The sequence below is a fragment of the Zonotrichia leucophrys genome, chromosome 3 (assembly GCF_028769735.1).
Source record: "Zonotrichia leucophrys gambelii isolate GWCS_2022_RI chromosome 3, RI_Zleu_2.0, whole genome shotgun sequence".
Lineage (NCBI taxonomy): Eukaryota > Metazoa > Chordata > Aves > Passeriformes > Passerellidae > Zonotrichia > Zonotrichia leucophrys.
Window position 1 is genome coordinate 90,798,141 of NC_088172.1, and position 22,904 is coordinate 90,821,044.

General features: G+C 46.6%; 1 protein-coding gene across 1 annotated transcript in view; it reads left to right on the top strand.

Moving 5' to 3' along the window:
* Positions 1-4,063: 4,063 nt before the first annotated feature.
* The window catches only part of SPRED2 (sprouty related EVH1 domain containing 2), a 58,169-nt gene continuing 39,328 nt past the window's right edge, over positions 4,064-22,904 (top strand). The window contains exon 1 of the mRNA XM_064709213.1: positions 4,064-4,321. Coding sequence (XP_064565283.1) covers positions 4,275-4,321 — 47 coding nt within the window. The 5' untranslated portion in view covers positions 4,064-4,274. The remainder of the gene's footprint in view (positions 4,322-22,904) is intronic.

Below are 22,904 nucleotides of genomic sequence, written 5' to 3' on the forward strand. Positions count from 1 at the left end.
CTGCAAGGAGCTCTCCACATCCTCTTCCCCTGTCAGGTGCTCAAAAAGGATCCCAACAATTCTCCAAACCACATGCTAAAATCCCACTCCTGCTTGAAAAAAAAACCCTGTATTTCCCAACTGTGACCTCCCAAAAAGTGTCAATCCTGAAAGACTTTACACTGACTTGAAATGTTGCAGATTTTTTTCGTAGCTCTTAAATTCTGAGCAATTATGATGGGGGAAAATACAGATGCAATCGTTGCTTTTAAAATATGATTGCTGCTCAAAAGAATTATTGGGGAGGGGGGTAATTGTCTGGAGGATGGCATGATTCAGGACTGCTGACTTCCACTCCTCACTCATTCAAAGTCACCAAGTGAGTCAGTGGAAAAATCATTGAATTCAGCACAGTCAACAGGGTACCAACATTCATAATTAGGTTCGTAAATCAACAGTGCGGAAGATTTCAGCTCAAAAGCTGAAAGGCTTTACAAGCAAGAGTAAGTGAAGGCAGGAGGCTACATTGCAAGCTTGCAGTAAATGCCATCCTAAACTTTGACACTTCAAATTCCAGTGGTTCTCACCCTAAATAAGTGCTAGGTAAAGGTGTAACAGCACTCAGGGAAGTTTATTCCAATCTGAGCAGAAACAAGGTTCTCTGCAACAGCTGAAGTATTACTCTGCAAAAGAAATGTTTCTTTTGAATATAAAACACAGGACAGTCATAGCAGGCAAATCGTTAGTATGCAGGAGCTGCTGCCTTGAAGCTGTGCCACCAAAGGCTAATTAATTCTAGGTACCTTAACGATCGCATCGCGGGGAAGCGCTACTCTGTGTTTGAGCAGAAGCTCTGTGTACAAACAACACAATGCACAAACAGAAATCACACCTCTGAGAGAGAGCCTTTTCATTCAGAAAAGTCAGTCAGCTCCAACAGGCTTACAAGAACCGGCACAGTAACCTGAATATTAGAAAAATAAAATTCAATACTTCAGTGAAAGCAATAGTAAGAGGGTTGTGCAGTGAGTGAGAGAAACCATTAAGAGAATAAATCACTTAGCAGCTTGCAAATTGGCAGGACAGTGAAAGCAGAGATCAAATAAGAGATCTTGCAAATCCACAGGAAATGACTCAAGAAGCTAGATCAAGTAAAACTTCAGCTTCCAAGCCTCAGACACATTTGCTTCTCACCATTGGGGTAAATATGTGCACACACAACATAAGCACATAAAACTACATCCAGATCACACAGACAAGCTCTCAAGTATTAATCAGACAGTGATTAATACCCAGTCCACCTCAGAGGTACAACCATTATAATGGCCTTTTAATTACATGATTGTGCCCTGGGTTTTTCACGGGGCTATAACTCTCCCCATATTCTGCTTCTGTAGTAAGCCACTGCTAAATGCCATGCTCTCCACTTCAGGCATATCAATGTTCCTGCTAATCACAGAAATTTTTGGCATGAAAGATTTTGAGGATGTTAGAGGTCTGTGCAATCTCAGCATCCTTTGGGGGGGAAAAAAAGACATAGGATGGGTGGAACTGTGTCAAATCATTACATCTGGTCTTTTATTGTACAGCAGCTGAAGACGTTCCTACCATTTCCTTGCCCCCAACCGCTCTACTCCTGTCCTGACACTTCCTTTTGCTGCCAGCTCAGCTTTGCCAAGATGTTTATCATGCCATTCTGCAAGCTGGATCCTTGAATAACTTTCCAAAAGAAAGAGGTATTGGGGGGTATTATTAGCTGGGACCATTTAGCAGATCCAGCAGTGTCACTCCTCAGTGGGGGATGCATTAGCACAGCCAAGGGGGTGACAAACCGGGCTTTGCAAAGGAATGGGTAGGAATGGGGTGGGGGGGATAGACAGCACTGCCGCCCAAAAGAGCACCCACAGTCTTCCAAGGGGAGGGCAGCAGGCTTGCACTCCTACACATTATCTGGTGTTATGGCCAAACCTCTAGCAGTGACAGGAATATTATTGTAATATTGCTCCACAAAGCTGCAAATTCTGTATCACCTCTGAAGGACACACTGCTTCTCCCTGAGGAGATCTCAAAGCTTTGATCAGCTCTTGCCTCCATCTCATTTACTAGCAGTCCACAGGTTTCTCTCTGAGTTTCCACTTCTGTTCCTGAAAAGAAAATTTACAGCACTTAGAAACTGAAACCCAGCAGAGCAGAAACGCAATTTCCACACCAAAATCTGAAGGCCCCTTCAAGACTAAATCCCATAGACTAGACTTGAAAGTTAAATCAGTATGTGACTCCCTTAGGAACTGCAGCCATAATGAGACTGAATATCCCAATGCAGTGAGAGCAGAGATGGCACATCTCCCTACCTGCTGTGGGAAAGGGATGCTGCAGTGGAGGGGCCTGCAAAAGCTGGAGGGCAAGGTGATGTGCTTAGGTGGTACAGACACATTTCTTCTCCCAGGACTGCCTGATCACAGAGGAATTGATGGGGGAAGCAAAACCAAAACTCACAGCTAGTTACTTAACTTCATGGGCCAAACTATTTTTTCTATAGTCAGCTCCTGTTACCCCTCCTCTGTGGACCAAACAATTCCTGAGGGCAGATGTCATGGTGTAGCTATGAACGCAACACAAGTTGGTAGAGTGTTTACACTGTTCATTGCAGCAAAAAACATTTGAACTGACCTACGAGAAAAGCTGTATAATGTTACCAACATGCCAGTGTGCACCTCACAGCAATTCTGAATGTGGCACTAAGGGGCAATTTGAGCCTTCGTAGAGAGCAAGGTGGGGTGGGAAGAACACAAGGATGGTGAGAAAATAGCTGTGGGGGCAACATTAGCTGCCTGGGCTTCTTCTACTGATCAGCTGCCAGACCACTCACAGGGCACACAGCATCATGGTATGGAAACGCATCCTATGGGTCTCATCAGCCACTACGAGGAGCTGCACCAAGCCAGGCTGCCCTGGGCCAAACCGAACCAAGCTGAGCCAGGCTGGGCTGAACCCAGCCAGGATGGGAGAAGTCAGGTTGAGGTGAGCCAAGATGTCCAGAGCAGGGCAAGAAAGTTGATGAAGGGTCTGGAGCACAAATCTCATGAGGAGTGGCTGAGGGAGATGGGGTTGTTAAGCCTGAGAAAAGGGGGCTCAGGAGTGACCTTATCACTCTCTACAACTACCTGAAAGGAGCATCTGGCAAGGTATTCTCCAAGTCAACCAGCGACAGAGCAAGAAGACACACTCTTATGGTGTGCCAGTAGAGTTTCAGGTTGGACATTAGGAGGACTTGGGTCATTAGACATTGGAATGGTCTGCCCAGGGAAGTGGTGGAGTCACTGCCCCCAGAGGTGTTTAAGGGAAGACTGGACGTGGGACTCAGTGCCACTGACTGACTGACCGGGTGCCCGGTCATAGGTTGGACTCGATGATCTCAGAGGACTTTTCCTACCTAATCGATTCTGTGATTTTTAAGTGCGGCCTGGCAGGGCTGAGCCAGATCTTGCTGGGTCCGGCTGCGCAGGGCTAAGCGGGGCCGGGTGAGGCTGAACCCGGCGAGCCGGGCCGAGCCGAGCCGAGCCGGGCCGGGCCGTACGGCACAAGCCGCAGCCGGGCGGGCCCCGTCGCTCCGGCCCGACCGAGAGCAGCGCCGGGCGGCGGGCGGGGCGCGGGGGCTGCGGCGCGGGGGGCGGCGCCAGCGGGCGGAGGCGAACGCGGCGGGACCGCACCCCGGGCGCTGCGCTGCGCCGCGGGGGCTCGGGGGGCCGGGCCGGGGCGGCGCCACTGCCGGCCGCGTCTCCTCCTTCCCCTCTGCCGCCGCTGCGGCTCCCTCCCTCCTCCCTTCCCTCCTCCCGCCCGGGTCCGGCGCTGCCCTGCCCGCTCCCGGCGGCCGCGGCAGCGCCGCCGCTTCCTGCCGGGGCTCCCCGCTCCCTCCCTCCCTGCCCGCTCCGCCGCCCCCCGCGGCGCCCCGCCATGGCGTGATCGCGGCCATGGGGCTGGCCCGGCGCCGCCGCCTGCCCCCGGGCGCTGCGCCGCTCCCCCGGGCCCGGACCCCGCGCCGCCGCCGCCGCCGCCGCGCCCCGCCGCGCCCCCGCGGCGCGCTGACCGCCGCCTCTCCTCCTCCTCCTCCGCCCCCGGCCGCCGCCGCCCGGCGACGAGCGCGGCCGTAGTCCCCCCTTCTCCCCCCCCGCCGCCGCCCGCGCTCCCGCGCCGTCGGGCCCGGCGCGGCCGCCAGCCCCGCCGCGGCGCGGCCTCCCTCGCCATGTGAAGCTCGGGAAGATGCGGAGGCGCAGCCCGGCCGCCCGCGGCGAGGGATGAGCCTAGACGGGGAGAAGATGACCGAGGAAGCCTACCCTGACGAGTGAGCGGGGCCGGGGGCGGCGGGCGGGTCGGGGCACGGAACAGGGGGCAGGCTTTGTTGCCCCGGCGGGAACCGGTGCCGGTCGCTCATCTCCGTACCCCGTGCACTGAGGGACAGACGGACCGGCCGCGGGCGGACAGAGGGACGCGGACACGCGCGTTCGTGTGCGCGCCGCCCGCCCGCGCATCCGCCATTTCGCGCTCCCCCCGGGCCGCGCTCATTTGCATACGGCCCTTTCATTCATAAAAACCCCCGGGAGGGCGGCGCGGCCCCGCCGGGGTGCGGGGCCCCGGGGCACCGCAGGGAGGGGGCGCCGCCGCCGCTCCCCGCCTCGGTCGAGGGGCTCGGGGCGCCCGGCGGGGGCGGTCGGAGGCGGAAGCGGCGGAGATGGGAGGGGGGAGCGGTGCGCGCCCCCGCCGCGCAGCCCCGGGCCTGGGGGGGTCGGGAAGCGGAGCTGGGGGGGGGACACACGACGTCGCGGATCCCCGCCCCGGCCGCCACCGTTTTGTGAATAGGAGGGCGGCCGCCGCCGCCGTCACATGACGCCGCATTCATAAACCCGGTCACCGGCGGCCTCTCCATTCACCGTCACCCCCCGCCGCCCACCCCCGCTCCGCCGCCCTCCCGCCGCCTCCCCGCTAATAAACCCCCCGAGAGGCCGCACCGAGGCTTTCAAAATGCCCGACGGTGCCCTTTTCCCTTTTTTAATGCTTTCTTCCCCAAAATAAAACCTAAAGCTACTGCAGCGGAATGGCAGGAAGGGCTCTTTCACGCCGTGCTGGCCCAGGGGCTGTTCCTGGCTATCTCCTTCGGGGTTTTGACAGTCAAGAGGAATGACTCACTGGCGTGCAGGACTGGGTCGGTGCCAAGCGCCATAGGATGTACCGTGCTTTAAAACGACTCCTTGCAGGGCTTATAAAGCAGCGTCAAAATTGTGCAACTTTTTGGCTCGGTTTTGAGGTCCGAAAAGATCATAATCGGTGGCACGTGCCACGCTTGCACCTTCATCATGATAAACGTATTTTAGGGTGATTAACTGGAGAAGTGTGAGTGGCGGGGGAAATGGCTTCTGGCCCCAATGTGTGTGTTGAGAGGAATTGTTATTTTGGCAGCTCTTAATGAAGAGACTATAAATACATGTTTATATGTAGCTTCTAAAATCGTGGTTATTTTGAATTTGGTAACAGAAAAACCAAAACAAGAAAAAAAACCAAAAGAGAAGTAGTTGCATGACCTAGGAGGCTGGAAAAACATGGCCAACTCATTTCCAATAAAAAACCTGCTTCTTCATTTGGTTTTTCGGGTTTTTTTTAAACTTTTCAAATTGGACAAGAGGAAGAGAAGTGGGTCCCTGTCTCTGGGTTTGAGAACACGGGGTCAAACCTAACCCAATTCAGTGGACAAAAATCTGGCGCTCCCCAGCCTTCATCTTGAGGCGAGATCCTGCTCCAAATGTGTTTTTCTGCAGGGCTCAGTGGAGAGGTGAATGTTGGTGTAAAACACTGAGCACTTGGCTCTGATGGTTAGGTGGGGGTTTTTTTCCCCTGACTGAAGGCTGCAGTTTGTTTTGGGAGTGAATTCTTCCATGTGCTGCTGCGCTGCCATGCTGAGAGAGGCTTCAGCTAATGGTTTTCATGTGTGTGGGAGCTCTTGGGTCAGGCCACCTCTCCTGGGGTCACCTGTCAAGCCAGCAGCACTGTGTGCTTTGGTCCCTTGGAGGTTGGGAGTGCTGGTGACCACAGGGAGCTGGTACTCAACCCATTCCCGGGCCATTGAAAGCTTTTTTGTTGGGGTCTGGATGTGTTGACTTTCAGGGTCAGTGGTGCCTCATGGTCCTTACCTCAGTGCACATCCCTGGTGGCTCGCCTGGCGGCCGTGGTTGGGCTGTCAGGGTTTAGCGCAGGCCTTGGCTTTGTAGGGCATGGAGAGGTGTTTTAGGTAAGCCATGGTTTCCTCTGTAAGCTCCTCGCTTCCAGCCTTGCATTGATTGATAGCGTTGCTGAAGTCGGTGACTCATGGGTTGTTTTTTCATTTCAGTGGTGGGTGAAGTGATTTGATTTTTTTTTTTTCTCCAATATATATGGTGTTAAAAGAAATAAGGACAGGCTCTTCTGATAAGTTTTCTCAAGCTGTCAGAACAATGGTAGTATAGCGCGCTATTTGCCCTAGATATCTGGCTTTAATTTGCATAGCTATTCTTGTTTCACTGAGTGCACTGTGAGCAAATGTTAACAGCCAGATTACAAAAAAAGGGACCACTGTCAGGATGCCTTATAGAATAACCCTCTTCAAGTAAATAACAAGGGTTTCTCCCCCTTCTTTTTGCCTTTTTTTTTTAGTAGTTTCTTGAGAACAGCTCAATTACACTTAGAGTTTTGAGGCAATTTATAAAAACGAGAAGGGAAGCAAACAGGACTTGGGATGCTGGAAACTCATCGGTCCCTTCAGAACTGCACCATTTCGGATCGATACTTAGAGGTCAGTTTGTCATTGCCAAGCAAGCGCCTCTTTCTGCATCTCAGCCTTTATTTCTGCTTTCCTCCTTGCCCCTCGCTCAGCCCGTGCTGCCTGCACGTTGCAGGGTGGGGGCAGAATGAGGATGCCAGGTCACAAATCACAGGCTGCGGTGCTGGACCTGAGCGCTGGGGCATTTCGGGCAGCGCCGCACCCAGAAGATGGGCGGCTGTGGGCGACCCTCTCCGAAGCCATCCTGGATGGGCTGCTGCCCGTGGCTTTTTCGCCTGTGAGGGGGAGAATGGAGCTGAGCCCTTAAAGTGATTCGGTTATGCCCGGAGGCTGCCGCCTGCTCGTTCCGATGCATGGTTCCAAGAAAGTCACAGGAAGTAATTAAATGGAAAAGGTCAGAGAACGAGGAAGTGTTGGTCCGCAGCCTTGCGCTGCTTGGGATGGAGCCCGATGCCCTGGCCGGGCTGTGTCCCGGGAGTGTCCCCGCCGCTCCAGCGCACGCCTGGTTTATTCCAGTGAGCTGGGAGCGCTCCTGCCAAGTGTTTGCAAGAGGGACTGGTCCCTCGGAGGTTTTTAACGAGCTGGGTTAAGTGGCATATGTCTAGGGTTGCTGTGGTGGTGTGCAGGACAGCAAAATGTGGTGTGAGATCACACCGATGTATTTTTTCCTGTCTAAGGAAAGAAAATTAGACTCAACTTGCTCTTGCTGGTTCTTTTGCCCATCCAGAAATCTCATTTCCCTCCACATCTGAGCAGACACCAGCGATGTTTGCTCTGAATTCTGAATCCATAAGTATTGCATTTTGCCCTTTGTGTTGAAAAAAAATTATTTTCCCCCCCCTTCATTTTCACTACATTTATGCCCCATTCTGATGATTTTTCTGTAGGTATTAAAGGCAGCTCATTCAGCTAAATTATTTTGCTGCAAGTTTCAGCCAGGGAGGAAGGCATGGGACACACTGTGTTATGACATTATTGCTCGCAAATAGGACAGGAAATGAAGGATTGCCAAAATATAACTGTTTATTTCTTGGCCTGAAAACATGCCTGTTTAAAATATGGCATGTAAGTAGCTGCTTTGTTCGGTCTCTGGGAGAAGTAGTTGTTTATAAGGGAATAATAGATCTGTCAGATGAAGAAGGGGGGGGGAAGAAGGGATTTGCCCTTTCTACTCTTTCTACTTCTGTTTTGGAAATGCTTGAAAGGAAGTTGTATGTTGAGGATGTATGGAGAGGGTGTTCGGTCAGACAACTGGAAGGGAAGAGGGTTGCCACAAGAGGAAGGGAGGTAGATTTAAAATTTCTCAGCACATTAGACCCTGCTATGGCCCATGCAGCCCATGGGTAATCCAGATGCAGCACTGAAAAGGAGAAACCAAACCAACCTGCCTTTGGGGCAGAAAGTGAGGGTTTTGGTGCAGCTGCCCTCCTTGAGGAGTGCGGTGGGACGGTGTTTGAGTGGGGCGCAGATGCTGCACCAGCACTGGAATCATCTTTGACCTGTTTTTGCAGCCTGTTTTTTTATCTCACTGAGGCACACCCTGGAGCGTGGGTTAAAAGGTAGGTTTTATCTACCTGTTTAATTAAATCCTGAGGCTGCAAACAAAAGTGCGTTGTGTGGCAAGGCTCACTCTTAACATGGGCTTGGTTTGCTGTTAGCTGGATTTAAACCACAAAATTGTTTCCTGTCGGCCACCAAATTGCAGGGAGATGATGGTAGTTGTCCTCCTTCTTCAGGACCAGGCTGGAAAATAGGAGCTCAGGAATGAGACACAACATAACTATTGGTTTCAATCCCTCATTTTTCTTTCTTACACGGTCTGGCATACTTGAGGAATCTATAAATTCAGTTTCCTTCCCTCCAGCAGAATGGACATAGGAACTGCTCCTACAACAAATTCATTGAAAAATTTGGCTTTTTTGTTTTTCCTTTTTTTCCCCCACTTTGTAACAGCACAAGGTGATCTTTCTTGCAAGAGCTGTGCAGGGGTGGAGAGGGCACAGAGATCAGTGAAAGTAAAAGTACAGCTCTGGAGACTGTGTTTTTGATATATGCCCTGTTTGCTAAGTGGAGCATTTGATTTTTGTAGGACTTAGGCTTCTAAAGCAGTGTAGAATTTAAAAAAGAAGTAAAATAGAAAAGGTCAGTTGACTAAAAAAAGCACAGATAGACTGTGGAGTTGATTGACAGGAGATAGGAACTGCAGCAGGTCCCCGTTTCTGTAGACTACCAAAAGAAAGCAAGAAGCTGTTGTCACATGAATCGCAGCACTGGAAAGAGAGGTCTGCTCCAAGCCTGGCAACAAGCAGAGCAGGGCAGCATCTCCCAGCATCTTGCTTGCACTGGCCATTTCTTCCCACTTTGGCCATGGGTAAACTCAGCTGATGGTTTCTAATGATTTATTTTTTCTTTTTTTTCTTTGTTTCTTTTCTTACCTATTGGTTTTCTGCCAAGATCTTCTGAGTTTTCCTTCCTTCCCGTTTCTCTACCCACGTCCACCCCCTTTCCTTGTCAAATTTCCTTTAATCATTTATTTTTCTGGTGCTTGCTCAGTGCTGTAAACCTGACCCTTTCAAGCTGCAGAGAAATGCAGCTGGGCTGTGCTGGCTGCCTTCTCTCTGTGTCTGACCCTCACCTTGGGTTTTGCATCAGCTCTTGGGAGCAAAGGCTGGGTTTCTCAGGATTTGATTCCTTGCAAAGCAGGGAAAGCCATCTGTGGCCCCGACTCCTGGCTGAGTGGAGGCTGTAGAGCTGCAGGATGGAGCTGGGATGAGGAGCAAGAATAGCAAAGCAATGCACTACTACTGCACTTCTGCCCACCAGCACAGCGGTTCTGGGAGGTTTATCACCATCGGTCTTGGTACCTGCAAATGTTCCCAAACCTCATTTTTCTGCTCCAGCTTGACGTCAGACAAGTGTTGTGGGGGCAGGTGGACATCATCTCAAAGTCCAGGAGGATGTCTTCACTCCGTGTCATTTTCTGTCTCCATTTCCTTTTCTCCACACTCTCGAGGGTATTGTTTTGCTTCCTCTGGATTTTATTTCTATTCCTTCTTGTGTCACACTTGTCTGGAAGCAGGACTTCTACGAGTCATGCTGCTGGCAAACCCTCATGGCAATATTTTCTCCTCACATCAGGGGAAGGTGATCCTTGCAACATGCACCCAGTGGGGTAAAACACAGTAGATGCTTCACCTTAAAGTATGGTGTTTTATCAAAAGCACTATTACAAAACCTGCTTTCAAGGCTGTTGGAGACTTTTCTGCCAGCAGGTTCTACCTGTTGCAGTAGGTCTGAAGTGAGTTTTAACCCAAAGTACTGTTTTTGTCTCTAGCCTGCTTGTTCTTACAGTCTTTGAATAACTTTATTGTTTGACTTTGTTTGCTTGCAACTTGCCCTTCAAGGACTATGTTTTGGGGACTTGTGTCCCTGTCACCCCCCCTCCCCTTTGTTCCCAACTCCTACAGGTAATCAGAGGAGAGATCTTGAGTCTATCAGCTGAGTACTGCTGATGGCTATTCCAGCTAGGAAGGAAGCTTCTTATTGGCAGGCATGGGGAGGAAGGTACAGGACTTTCTAACGATAGAAGTTGATTTCCCTGTCTGTGGTGGTTCCAAAAGTGGGATTGCAGAATTGTCCAAAGTGTGGACTTTGACAGCAGTGTCTGGCAAGGACAAAAACATTTCATGACCTGAAGACTGGGGTGGTGAGGAAGCTCTTTCCTTGCTAGCTAGAGCTTTTTGTCCCAGGTACTACAGAAAGGTACTACAGAGGAAAAATGCAAGCCAGAATTAGAGTCTTCAGTGAGCTATTTGAAGGATAAATGGGCTTTCAGAAGTAACATTAGGACTCCTTACCTGTGTACATCTCTCCCTAGGAGCAAAAGTGTTTGTCTCTTGTTGAGTGTAACCACTTCCCCCTCCTTTTTAATAGGAGGGTTGAGTTGGTCACTGTTGCACCTCTGCTGCTGCTCTTTGCCAGACTGGCGCTGGGAGATGTGCTGTAAAACCTGATAGCATCTTTTGATTCTGTGTATGGAAAACACATCTTCCAGCTTGTGGGGACCTGTGCTGCCGTGCAAGGACAGGAGCATGTTCTGCACATGCACTCAAGTCCCAAGGAGGTCTGGAAACACTTACGTTGTTGGTTTTTTTAACTGCATTATACATACATCCTGTTTGGATAGTCCCATTACTTCTTTTCTTGCTGGCTGGAAGTGGCTGCTTCCCTCCTGTACATTAAAATGTAGAACATCGTTTGCCTGTTTGAGTAGTTGAGAGCCAGATTAGTTTCCATTGCAATACTTGAAATACACTGAAGGCAATTGTACAGCAGTCAGTTTTAAATCGCTGTGGGAAATCACAAAGCTTCTTCCCTAAACACTGGAGCCTGATGCAGCACCACATTTCACCTACCAGCTCCTTGCTGGTCCTCCCCTCACCTGCAGAAAGACATTTCTTAAATGATGTGGTTTTACAGGAATTAAGTCCATGTTTAGAATTAGTTGATGCCACTGGAAGCAATTAGTATCTGAGCTAAAGCACACCTGTGTAATTTACCTTTTTTGTTTGAGTCTCTAGACCATTTATGCTTTTAATTTATTTGTTAATTCCCATACTAGTGGTGGAAAGCATTTTTCTGGGGGACATACTTGAGGTGAAAGAAGGGTCTCCTTTCTGTCTGGCTTTCTCCCTTTAAATACTGGCAGCACTTCTTTTTCTGTAATGATTCCTAGTCCATAGCACCTTGAGCAGGTCCCTGTTTTGAGGAGGATGCTGCCCCAAAAGATGTGTTCATGTTCACCCCCTCACTAAAGGCAGAGAGCTCAGCTTACCTGCACTCGCTGCATTTCTTCGCTGACATGTCCGAACACTCCCACCTGGGCTTCCAAGTGCTTGGAAGGCATGCTGGCTGTTCACCTGGTTTTACAAGTGGAAAGGTATGCCCTGGAGCTCAGGGAAGGTTGCTAACTAATGCTTCAAGTTGCAGCACAGAGGGAAGCGTGTGCTTTGCCTCAGGTTGGGACAGAAGGGGGCGGGAGGAGAGGGTGAATCTCTGGGATCATGCCTTGGTAGCAATCGGAGTTCTGGGCAGCTCATCACCACACCCATCTTTGTAGAATCTTGAGGACTGTAAAGGGGAAACATATCCAGGTTCTAATACTGGAGAGCTATTTTTTTTTTGTTTTCCAGTGGTCCAAGGGATGCCATAAAAGAGCTGCTGAAAGGCATCAGCAGAGCTGGCAAGTACAGTCAGTACTGCTGTGGGGATCTGGCTCTGGGGTTGCAATTATTTACAAACTGTCTCGTTCTTTAAAATGATGTAGAGATCTGAAAGTATTACCTGGGTTAATTTAAAGCATGCTTGGAGATTATAGATGTGTAGGTTAGTTTTTGTTCAATTACTTACTTTTTTTTCATTTATTTGTGTGATTACTGTAATGCTTGAATCTTTGCACCTCTCCATGATTTGTCTGTACTGTGTGAGTGAGCGTTTGAGATCAGAAGTCCAGTGGTTCAGTGGGGTGATGAATGCCTAATTTTGCCTTAGGTGCCCCATGCAGTGGGTCTTGATGATATTGATGAGCTGAGAAATTCCCCCTCCTCTGCCAGCAGATTGGCTGTGAAGGAGCTGCATGGGGGAGCATGTTGCTGAAGATGGGGGCCAGACCTAGACCTGCCTTCTCCAATTTTCTTCATAGTTTCAACAATGCAGCCACCTTACATGATCACATTTCCTAAAAACCAAAGTGCCTGGTTCCTTAGTGCTGATTTCTTTTTAAAGTTTTTATTTTCATTTTTGAAGTTGTATTAAAAGCCCTGCTTGCTTTGGTGGCAATAGAGGGCTAGGGTATAGACACCTCTATTAGACTTCAGTGTAAATCTCTGTATTTCAGGAGCTTGTTATGCTCCATGTATTTAAAGTGTGTGTGTTTATAAATTATGGAAAAGCCACTGATACTTCTGTGGTGGACATTTTTATTTTAAATACTGGTGAAATTGCAGCAAAAACTTTATCACTAGAGGTTTATAATGGTGCCAGTGTAATTCATCCTTGACTGAAACTTGGCATGGGAGGTGTTAAGCTGGTTGCTTTACATGTTGTTACTATATGTATGCAGTTTGGTGGCTGTAAAGATAAAAAGGATTAGGAAATGGTACAGAGTTTTATAAAATAGTAATTCTCATGCTTGCATTGCTTGAACGACCTTGTGTTTTTAAAAAGGCACTTGGTGTTTAGTTGAACTAGAAGAAAAAGAGAGTGCAGAGCTTTTTTTTTGTGTTTAAAAGCAAGAATAAAAGGCTGCAGTACAATTAAGCCATTAGAGCTGCTTAAGGGAAAAATTTCCTTCTTTCTTTTCTGTGCAAGTATTTGGCATTTTGTTATAGTAATATTTCATGAGTGTATTGAATGGCTGGAAAATTACTAAACAGTGCTGGAGATGAGCCTCTGCTTGTTATTTGAAGGAAGTGAAATGCAGAGTTGACCAGATTTGTTAAAAATAATAAATAAAATTTAAAAGTTAAAGGGGTATTGAGAGGAGAGGGACAGGCTGGTGTGGAGAGGGAACTGGAGGCACACAGAGAGCACGATCTCACAAACGCAGTCAGGAAGTTCTAGAAATACCCTTTATAAACACTGCATCCTACAGGAAGAACCTTAAACTCCAAATAAACCTTTTCTCCTTGTGCCTATGTATACATAAACTCCACTGATTTGGAAGATCTTATCAGTCAGTGATGTGCCTTTTTACAGTAGTTCCTAAAACAAGTTATATGATAAATATCAACTGTTCTTCTCTTCTTAGCTGTTTTATCAGGTTTGTTTGTGTTTTTACCAGTTACTAAAGTCTGTGTCTCCCTCACCCTTACCCAGAAGTCCTAAAACTTCCCAGGTCAGTCTCTCTGGGTAAGTGACCAGTTTTGGTTAATGTCCTTACAAACACAGAGTCAGGAGGAAGGTGAGGGATTTTATCTGTTTGACATGGGGGACGATGGTCTTCCCCTACCTCAAAGTTATGATTATAGAAATGTGGTATGTGTAGAAATGCTTAGCAACAACAGATAAAGGAGAGACAGAAGTGGACTTATTTTGATGCCTTGGATTGAACTCCAAAAGAGTTTATTTATCCTGGGATTGCTGTGGCCAGCTTGCATGATGCTGGGCTGGATGATGTTAAAATATATGTGCCTCCCTTACTGTGATGTTTTTACCCAACTTCTCTTCTGTGATTGCACATTAAAAATCTTGCCTCTCTCCCAGGTCCTAGGGATAACTGTGTGCTCAGAGGCCAGGATCTAGCCAGGGTCTCCCAGTTTTTGGATGTGGATATCGTGGTTGGTGTGCCAGTGACCTCAGCTGTGCTGATCCTCCCCCAGTGAGCAGTTGAGGAGCCCTTTAAAATCACAGCCCATGAATGAATAAAATTACAGCTTAACAAAGTCAGGCACCAGCCATTCATTTGGTTTGGTTCTGCATGTGTGCCTTTAAGCAAGAGTCCTGAAATAAATTTCCAGTGCATGCAGAAAAGCCGCTCTTCAGCCCAGAATCCCCATGAGCATAAACGATTGTTCCCTAGAGTTAGTAGTTACGTGGACTATTTTAGAAATGGTGGTCCTGAAAATCCATGAATTGAAACACCAAAACCCCTATCTGAGGCAGTTTTATCTTGGTTGGCTATGGAGCACTGAAGTTCTGCAGTACTTAGTGCTTGTGCATCTGTGTACTCTGTATTTTCTAGTTCAGGAAAGCTCTGGGTGAGATGTAGACTGGATTAATTAGTCGATAAAATTTGGTGTTCTATCCAAAAGTCATTAAATAATACATCTAGCTGCTTTATTGCTGTTGGGGGTGTTTGGGTGGTGGGTTTTTTTTTTTGTTTTTTTCCTCCTTCCCTGGGCTATTTCCCTAAGGAAGCGTGGGCAACCTTTATCAGAGTATTGGTGGAATAGCTTCCCCAACCTTTCATAAGGTCAAATAAAAAAATAAACAACCCTTCTTATGGGAAGGAAGGGATGGGGAAAGAAGGGTGTTTGTGTACACCTTCCCATTCATGTTTTAAAGAGCAGATATATAAACTTCTGGAGTCAGTGCTGCGTATCTCGTGCCATTATAGGAGCTGAGAGTTGGAAGCTTAATTTGCTTTCTCAGCGCTGACTTGAACAAAACCAAAGGGGAACAGCAGTGAGCAGGGGAGCACTGTGCTGCTTTTGAGTTTGCCTCTGCTGGCCAAATGCCCTCCCATGTTCTGCAGTGATTGAAGCAATAAAATCAGAGTGATTCTGCTAATCCATTCTATTTGGATTGTGAATATAACTGAGGTTTTTATGTTGATTTGGGGTAAGGTGATACAGAGAAGAAAATACATCCTTTTTTCCGTCACTTAAGCGTTGAGATTTTAAAAGGCATGCCTTTTGTACAAATTTCATATACAGGAAAAAAAGCAGTTAAATATTATTAGACTGTTTCCCTCTTTTACTTGCTCTCTGCTGCAGGAATGGGAGAAATAATTTCTCACAAGACCATTTACCAGGTTTTGTGGTTATACATGAGTCTGGTACCCTCCTGTACATAGTCAGTTGCAAATAGTGCTTCTACATATTTTAAGAAAAAAAAAATTGCTCTAATTTCAGTGCTTGGGGTACAAATGGTAGAGGTGAGACTGAAAATTATCATCCCTGGTTGGACATTCTTCAGATCATCATTTTTTATCTTGGGTCACAAGTAGTGAGCCCTGGCTATACTTGCTCACAGTGTGGGAGTTTAAAACAGCAAGGTGCTGCCTTTGTCCAGTATAAATAATCCCTTGTCCTGTAAGCCTGGGTTGGAAAGCCCAACTGCTTTGCAAGGGGTACCTGTGTCTGTTGTCTCCAACCACTTGTCTATGGAACAATTAGACATAATATATAACATAAGCTGTTTGTTGTGAATTATGCTGTAAAGAGCTCAGTAATGGGCTCCAGTGAGCTAGGTGAAAGCTGCTGCTGGTTGCAGAGAACATGCCTGCATTTGGAGGAGGTTGTCTCTTGAAATGGTCAACATTAACTCTCCTTCAATTGAGAACTGAACATCAAAGGCATAATCCTTCACATCCTCTCTCATCTTTATATGAAAGTGACTCTCCAAATCTTAGTATGCATTAAAAAATACTTGGTAGGTAGCTACTGATGTTACTTCTGAGTGTGGTTAGCACTAGATTTATTTTACAGTGGATATTGAAGTAAACATCCATGTATGTAATGAAAGCAGTGAGAAGAGGAGGCAAGGATGGAATGACAGAGAAATTTGTCTTAATTGGTGATGTCTTAGCAGAAAAAATACAATTTTTTTTTGTACTGATTAATTTCAGCTCGTGGTTTTATTAACTGCCATGATGTGAATTTGGGGCAATTGGGTCATTCTTTGCCAGAGAGGGAAAAAGAAGGTGGTGACTATTTTTCTTAGACCAGAAGTTGAATCTACTTTGTGTCTGCAGATGGTGTCTTCCTTGGCTTATCCTTGAGGGGTGCATTCCTTACCAGATACAGAGCACCAGCTATTTCCTTACCTGTTAAGCCTTATCATATCTTACATTCTGGATTCTGCACTCTTTTAAGCTCTCATTTCCTTAGGTGGATAGAATAAATGTTGAGCCCCTTTCCTCTGCTTCCACATGTGACTTTTGTCAGCAAGAAACTTCTGCTGCTCCCTGAACTTCTGTGTAAAGCCAGCTCCCCAGGACAGAAGGAGGAAACTCCTTGAGAGCGCTCTCCAGCATCGAACTGCCCCACATAAAAGCACGTTTGTACATTTTGTTACACGCAGGAATTCCTGGCCGTACCCAGCCCTAAGCAAATAGCCAGGGAGAGGCAGCTGGAGCATGACGGATGGCGGTGGTTGCAGGGACGTGAGGCGTGGAAGTCCACAGAGCAAAGCAAACAGGGAAGGGAAACTGTGCTGTGTTTTACAGAACTGCTGTTGGCTTAGGACAGAGCTGTCTGGCGCCTCAACTTCTCCTCAGGATCTCGTGTAGCAAGGACAAAAAATGCAGAAGAGCTTGTTGAATTTGGGTTTTTTTTAATCCATAGGTAAATTTTCCTGTTATGTCATGCATTTCAAGACACTTTAAAATGATAAGTGTTGATCAATGAAGGAAGTAACTAACCCCTTTGGGATGTTTTGCTGATTTGATGTTTTGCTTCAAATTCTGGACGGCAGAGAACTTAGGAGGCTTATAATCTTTTTCTCAGAAATGTATTATATAAGGTCCAGGGCAGTCCTACCTGTAAATTGCTAGAGCTGTCCTTAGAGTTCCCCAGGTTAGTGAGATGGCAGAAAACCAAGGAGGGCTTTCCTTGGATGGCTTCAATGGGATTGTCCTTGGCTGAGCACCTCTTTCAGGTATCTCTTGCTGTATAATTCATAAAGGGAATTTAGAAACTCCCTTGACACCAAAGGGAAATCTTTGAATCCCAGGAAGAAACATATAACTGGAGGGAGAGTGAAGTGTGGCTTGTAGGAAGGTGCTGCATTACAGAGAACATGAATGAGTTTCTTCAGTTAATTGAATAAAGAAAAGTTGAAAGGTTTGGGCTTATTTACGGCTTGTATATGTTTTTGCTGTCTTATATGTAACTTATTCTGAAAACTAGACCTTAAATATGGGGGAAAGAAATACCTAAAAGGCTGAAATCCAGTCCCTGTATATTAATTTTATTTTGGAACATTTTAAATACAGGAACTTCTTTTGCAGCACTGTGGTTTTGTCATTCATGAGCTAATTAAAATGTTAAATATACTAACCTCTTCTGTGCTTAAAAAAGATACTTTTTTCTGTATGTGCTAACTTCCCCACTGTAGGATAAGCCTTAGTTTTGTCAGAAGTGTCTTGTTGGCATCTCCAAGGCTTGTGCAGACTGTCGCCCCATGTTGCATAGCACAGCACTCTTGGCTTGTGTTGTCCATGGCTGTACCGCCAGTTTTGTGAGCACTTTTTGACATTTAGCGCTCCTCTGCTTTATGGTACATATGCATGCACTAGTCAGTTCACATCATGGAGCAGGGTTGTGGTGGAGTGGATTTTTATTTTTTGTTTGTTTCTTTAGCAAGGCAGTGTGCTGACTCTGTTCTTCCTTTTGGCTAAAATTAAACCTTCTCCCCACCCCACGCTGCTCTCCCACCCTTGGACTTCTATTACACGAGGCATGAGAGACATGCAGAGCAGACCATAGGTTGGCATGAAGTTTCAATTAACTATTAAGTTCGTTTAGCTAGGGATATGATCTAATTAAGCATGAAGAGTATGCTTGCCCCAGGTGAGTAGAAAGCTTGCCCGAACAAGCATTGTGGCACCGCACAAAAATCTCTCCCTATCAAAGGAAAAGCTTAATTTTATCCCTGCAAATCTAAATGGGATGTAGCACCTTCAGCAGCCCACGGGTGCAGGTTAAAGTTAATAAAACCAGGTATTTGGAGACAGTGTGAGCATCTCTGGGCTCCTCAAAGCCCCCTGTGCCCGTTCCACAGCAGCATTTCGGGAAAGCAAGTGAGGAGCCCCTGGAGCTTGCAATGCCACATGCTTGGCAGAGGAAGTCCCAGGCACTATCCAGGAGTGGGATTTTTGAAATAGTGCCTGTACCATCCTCCATGCTGGCAACAGCTGGTCATTATAGGCATGGTGGGTATCTGGGGTCCCTGGCACCAGAGCTCAGCCTTCCCCATCGCTACCTTGCTTGGCAGGAGAGTCCAGAGTCTGTAAGTGCCATGAAGAGTTTTGAAGCTGCTTGAATTTTATATTGTTTTTGTTGTTGTGATTTTATTTCTCATGTCATTGGCGTGCCAAGTACTGATGGACCTCAAACACTGATTGATTAATGGGTAAGGCAAAAATGCCCCCTGCAGCCAGGACTGTGCAAAGTGAAGAAGCCATGAGATGTCCCAGAACAAAAGTCCAGCGCTTTCAGCATCATCTGGCTTACAACTGTCCTGGACACTGTGTCCTGTCACCAGAGCTGCTAGAGCTCAGAAGCCAGATGAGGCACCCACCATTTTATTGTGCTTTGCTGTTACTTCATGCTATTTTTATGTGCTTTGAAGAAAAGGACTTGAAGAGCCAGTCTTTGACTTCTGAAAGTATCTCTTGGGTATTGGCAGACAATGGAGCGAGCAAAACACTGTTGTATTTTGCTAGCTGGTTCTCTACTGATGATCTATCTCAATGGCCGGAGTCAAAGTTTGGTACTTTTGTGGAAGCATTGCACAGGGTTTTTTGGTAGCTCATTCCTTCATCTGGAGCAAAGAAGGGGTGAAGTCAGGATATCTGGGTGTAATTTCAGAGTTGAAATTACTTTTCTGGGTGATATATTGGGATGGAAAGCACAGGAAGTCTTGGTAAGCGCTATATATGGGTGCAGCTTCTTACCTCCACCTCAAGTACTTAATCAGCCAGAGAACATAAACTTTAGCAGTGTTTCTGATAGTGATTTCCTAGAGGCTGGTGCTTATGGGCTCCGTCTGTTGTTTTTGTTATTATTATTGTTCTTCCAATTTCTGCTTGTAACTGATGTGAGTTGTTTAATTACCAATGCCAGTACTTAACAGGAGGAAATACAAGGTGGTGTAGAACATTTGGTCCCATAAAACCCTGGTACATGAGCACACATGGGGCAGACAAACCCAGAAGGTAGCAAAGGTAAAAACTGAGCTATTGAATTTGCAGCAGTTCAGCAGCATTTGAATGTAAGTAATCATGTGGAAAGGAAACGTGAATTGACAAAAGATGGGTACCCACTGATGACCATACTGTTACAGGCAGTCACTGTTCTTCTTAAGAGCAAAGCAGAAGGTGTGTGGCTTGGTGTAGTGTGTGTCAGACAAAGAGCAGCTGCTTCATATTTGATCCAGTATAGAGGTACTTAGAAATTTGTGTGCAATAACCGTACAAATAACATCTGCATCATTAGTGCAGTTGTGGTAGAGGTCAAATGGAAAGCAGGGCTGATGGTGTTGCACTTGCATTTTCCTAACATAGATAATTTTCCCCCTGCTAGTTAACTAACATCCACTAACTAACATGGAAATTTAATTGTTTTTCCTAAACAGTGAATGCCCTAGTTGAAAGGGATGACTTTCAGTGGACAAAAATAACTCAGCTATAAATGGTACTGAAGAGTGAAGTGATGAGGATATATTAGGAGTATTAAATATTTAAACCTTTTTTTCAGGTTAAGTTGAACTTATTTTCTGCATTGATAGCTTTCTGTGCTCTGGGAATTCTGCAGAAAGATTTGAATTCTGCTCTTAGGTTGGCATTGAGTACATGTGCGTGGCATTGGTTGCAGTGGGAATTATCTAGATTTCTTGCAGGCTTTTGCAAGAAAAAGATGGAGAAGCTGTTTCAAAAAGATCCTGAGTAAAGACAAATTGATTTGGGGGTCCTGTCTCCTACTCTCCCCACCTCCTTTTACATCCGAACACCCCATGGCAGTGCTGTGCCTCAGCCTGACTCACTTAAGGAGGATAAGTTATATATCATAGAACAGAAGTCTGAGGGCTCCTTGTGATGCCACCATCAGTGAACACACCAGATGTTTCTGAGACAGAAGCAAAGTTTGGTGCCTCCAGACAAAGTGATGGGTCTGTTCAGCTCCGGTGACTTGTGACAGTCTGAAAATCGTTGTGCCGCCAGGTTGCTGCAGAAGTGGTGGGTGGCCCCAGCACATCCCAGCTGCATCCTTGTCATTCACAGCAGTGATGCTTTTATTTTCGTTTGAGCACAAACTTAAGGCAGGAGAGTCCAGAACAACTTTTCTGTTTGTGGCAAAGCCCTTCATTTCCAACAAGTACTGCCTTAATATTGTTACAGTAAATATACCAAAATACATTTCTGGAGTGAACGCCTAGCCCTGTGGCCGTGGGGGAAATGCAGCATCAAAATAACTTGATTTATTGGTGTCAGCTATAGAGTATTGTCTGTGCGTCAATTCATAATGGCCTTACATGAGGTGAAAACTGAACAACAGTGTTGGTTAGGGAAACAGCAGATCTGTAATGTGCAGGATGGCCTCCCCATCTGACAGCTCTGGGGACCTGGGTGAGGAAACTCGCTGCAGCTGCTTTTGTATAGAGAATGGTATGACCTGCAGATGGAGGCTTTTGCTGGTATCTTAAGCTTCAGAAAAACAAATATTCCCTCAAAATAACATAAAAAAATAAACTTCCACTTCTTCCTGTTTTTATAGTTCACTTGTTTCCTCAGTGTCATGGTTTTGTCTCCAGTACTGTAGATTGTTAATCTTCAGAGGATCAGGACCTTCTTAGAAGTGTTTCCTGTACATGTTTATCTGTCTTTTTAACAAATTAGTATCTGTTTGTTCTCCTCTGAATTTTTCTGCAAATAATAGGAAACTCTTCCCTCAGTAATAAGGCTTTTTGCTAGAAAAAATACCTGGATGAATCACTGCCAAGAGTTAAAGTACCTTTTTTATGACTTCATTGATGGCAACCTTTGGGACATCTGCAAGTAGCACCAAATTCCAGAGGTCACTGTCCTTGTGTTAGTTTTGGCAAAGCATTGTTTCAGCTAAACTTCATTTACTTGGTTGTGAATGCATCTGGAGGACTCCTATCTCAGTGTTAGCTGGAATTCCAGAAGAGGAATGCTGCTACATCCTAGGCTTTCTCTTGAGACAGCCACAGATTTCCACTTAATCCTTTAGCAAGGTGAGCATTGGCCATTAGTCAACTGTTTTCCACATCCAGATGTTGCATTGCCTTGTTATAATGGGATGGAAACAATCTTTTCAGCTGCTACACTAATAACTTTTGTTACTTCTAGCTAATTTTAACACTAAGTGCATGCATTAAATGTGTAAATATATTCCTCCTATATTCCTCATGCATGTGTGCGTGTGTTGGATGGGGACTTAACTCCCAAGTCCTCGCTGGACTCATTGCGGCCCAAGCACATCTGGACAGGGTGAAGACAGGAGAAATGTGATTTCTCCCCTCTCAGAATTGATGGTATGCGTCATCCATGCATTCCAAGGGGGAGCGCTGGATTTGGATGAGTAACTGACTTTCCCCCTCAGCTTTCTATTTCGAAAGGAGCTGTCGTCATCTGACTCCGTCACTGAATCTGCTGGAGCTGGGCCTGTAGGTCAGAGCTCATTCTGGCACAGCCTGGGGTTCCCGTGGCAGAATGCACTGGGCTGTGTTCATATCCACAGCATCTTCTCAGCACTGGCCTGGTGGCTCCCAGGCTGTCCCTGCACAACCTGCACCCCTTGTTGTCCCTGCAGCTGTGCTGGGGGAAGCACAGGTTGGGCAACAGCCTTCTCATGGTGCTAAGATTAATAAAAAGGCATCCCTGGACAAAGGAGCAGCTTGTGGGCCTTTGCCCCACCTTGCAGATTAATGCTGAAAATATCTCTTTATCTCACACAGAGAGACATGGGGGAGTTTTCCTTGATTTGGGTTTGGGGTTTTTTTCAGACGTCTTGTCAACTTGTGATTTCCCATCGTGGTGCAAACTGTTTAGCAAAGTTTGTGCTCATCTTGCTTTTGGGCAGTGGTCTTCCCCCTTAGGAGGCCAGAAAGTCGTTGGTGTTTTCTCAGAATATTAATGTCTAGTGGAAAAGAAGGCCATGCAGGGCAGTCTTGACACATCACTCTTCTGCTGCTGACTTCTCTGGGAGCCAAAACTTCACAGTGGAGTGCTGGGCACAGAGCTGCCCCTCCTTTTGCACAAATACAGAGGATACCCATCTTCAGACCAATGCTATTCCTTGCTATAATTTCTTTTGCTCCAAGATATTAGTGGACATAGTGGCAGAGACAGATAAGTCCTAAAGTCAGACTTATAGCTGGATGAAACTGCCTGAAGAAAAAAACCCAGGTTTGTTGGTGGCTCATAGAAGGGTAAGCATGCACCTTTTGTCCTTGGATTTAAAACCCTGGTTAAATCTGAGTTTAAGGGGAGGGGGAAAAATTAAGCCATTTTGGATTGAGATAAACACTTGTGGTTTCATTATCATCTACTGAACATACATGTAGAGTAGTTGTTACATGGCTTGAGACAGAGTAAAGCCATTGGGAAATTAGGAAAAAAAATCAGGGTATATCTTCTTCCTCCCTTGTA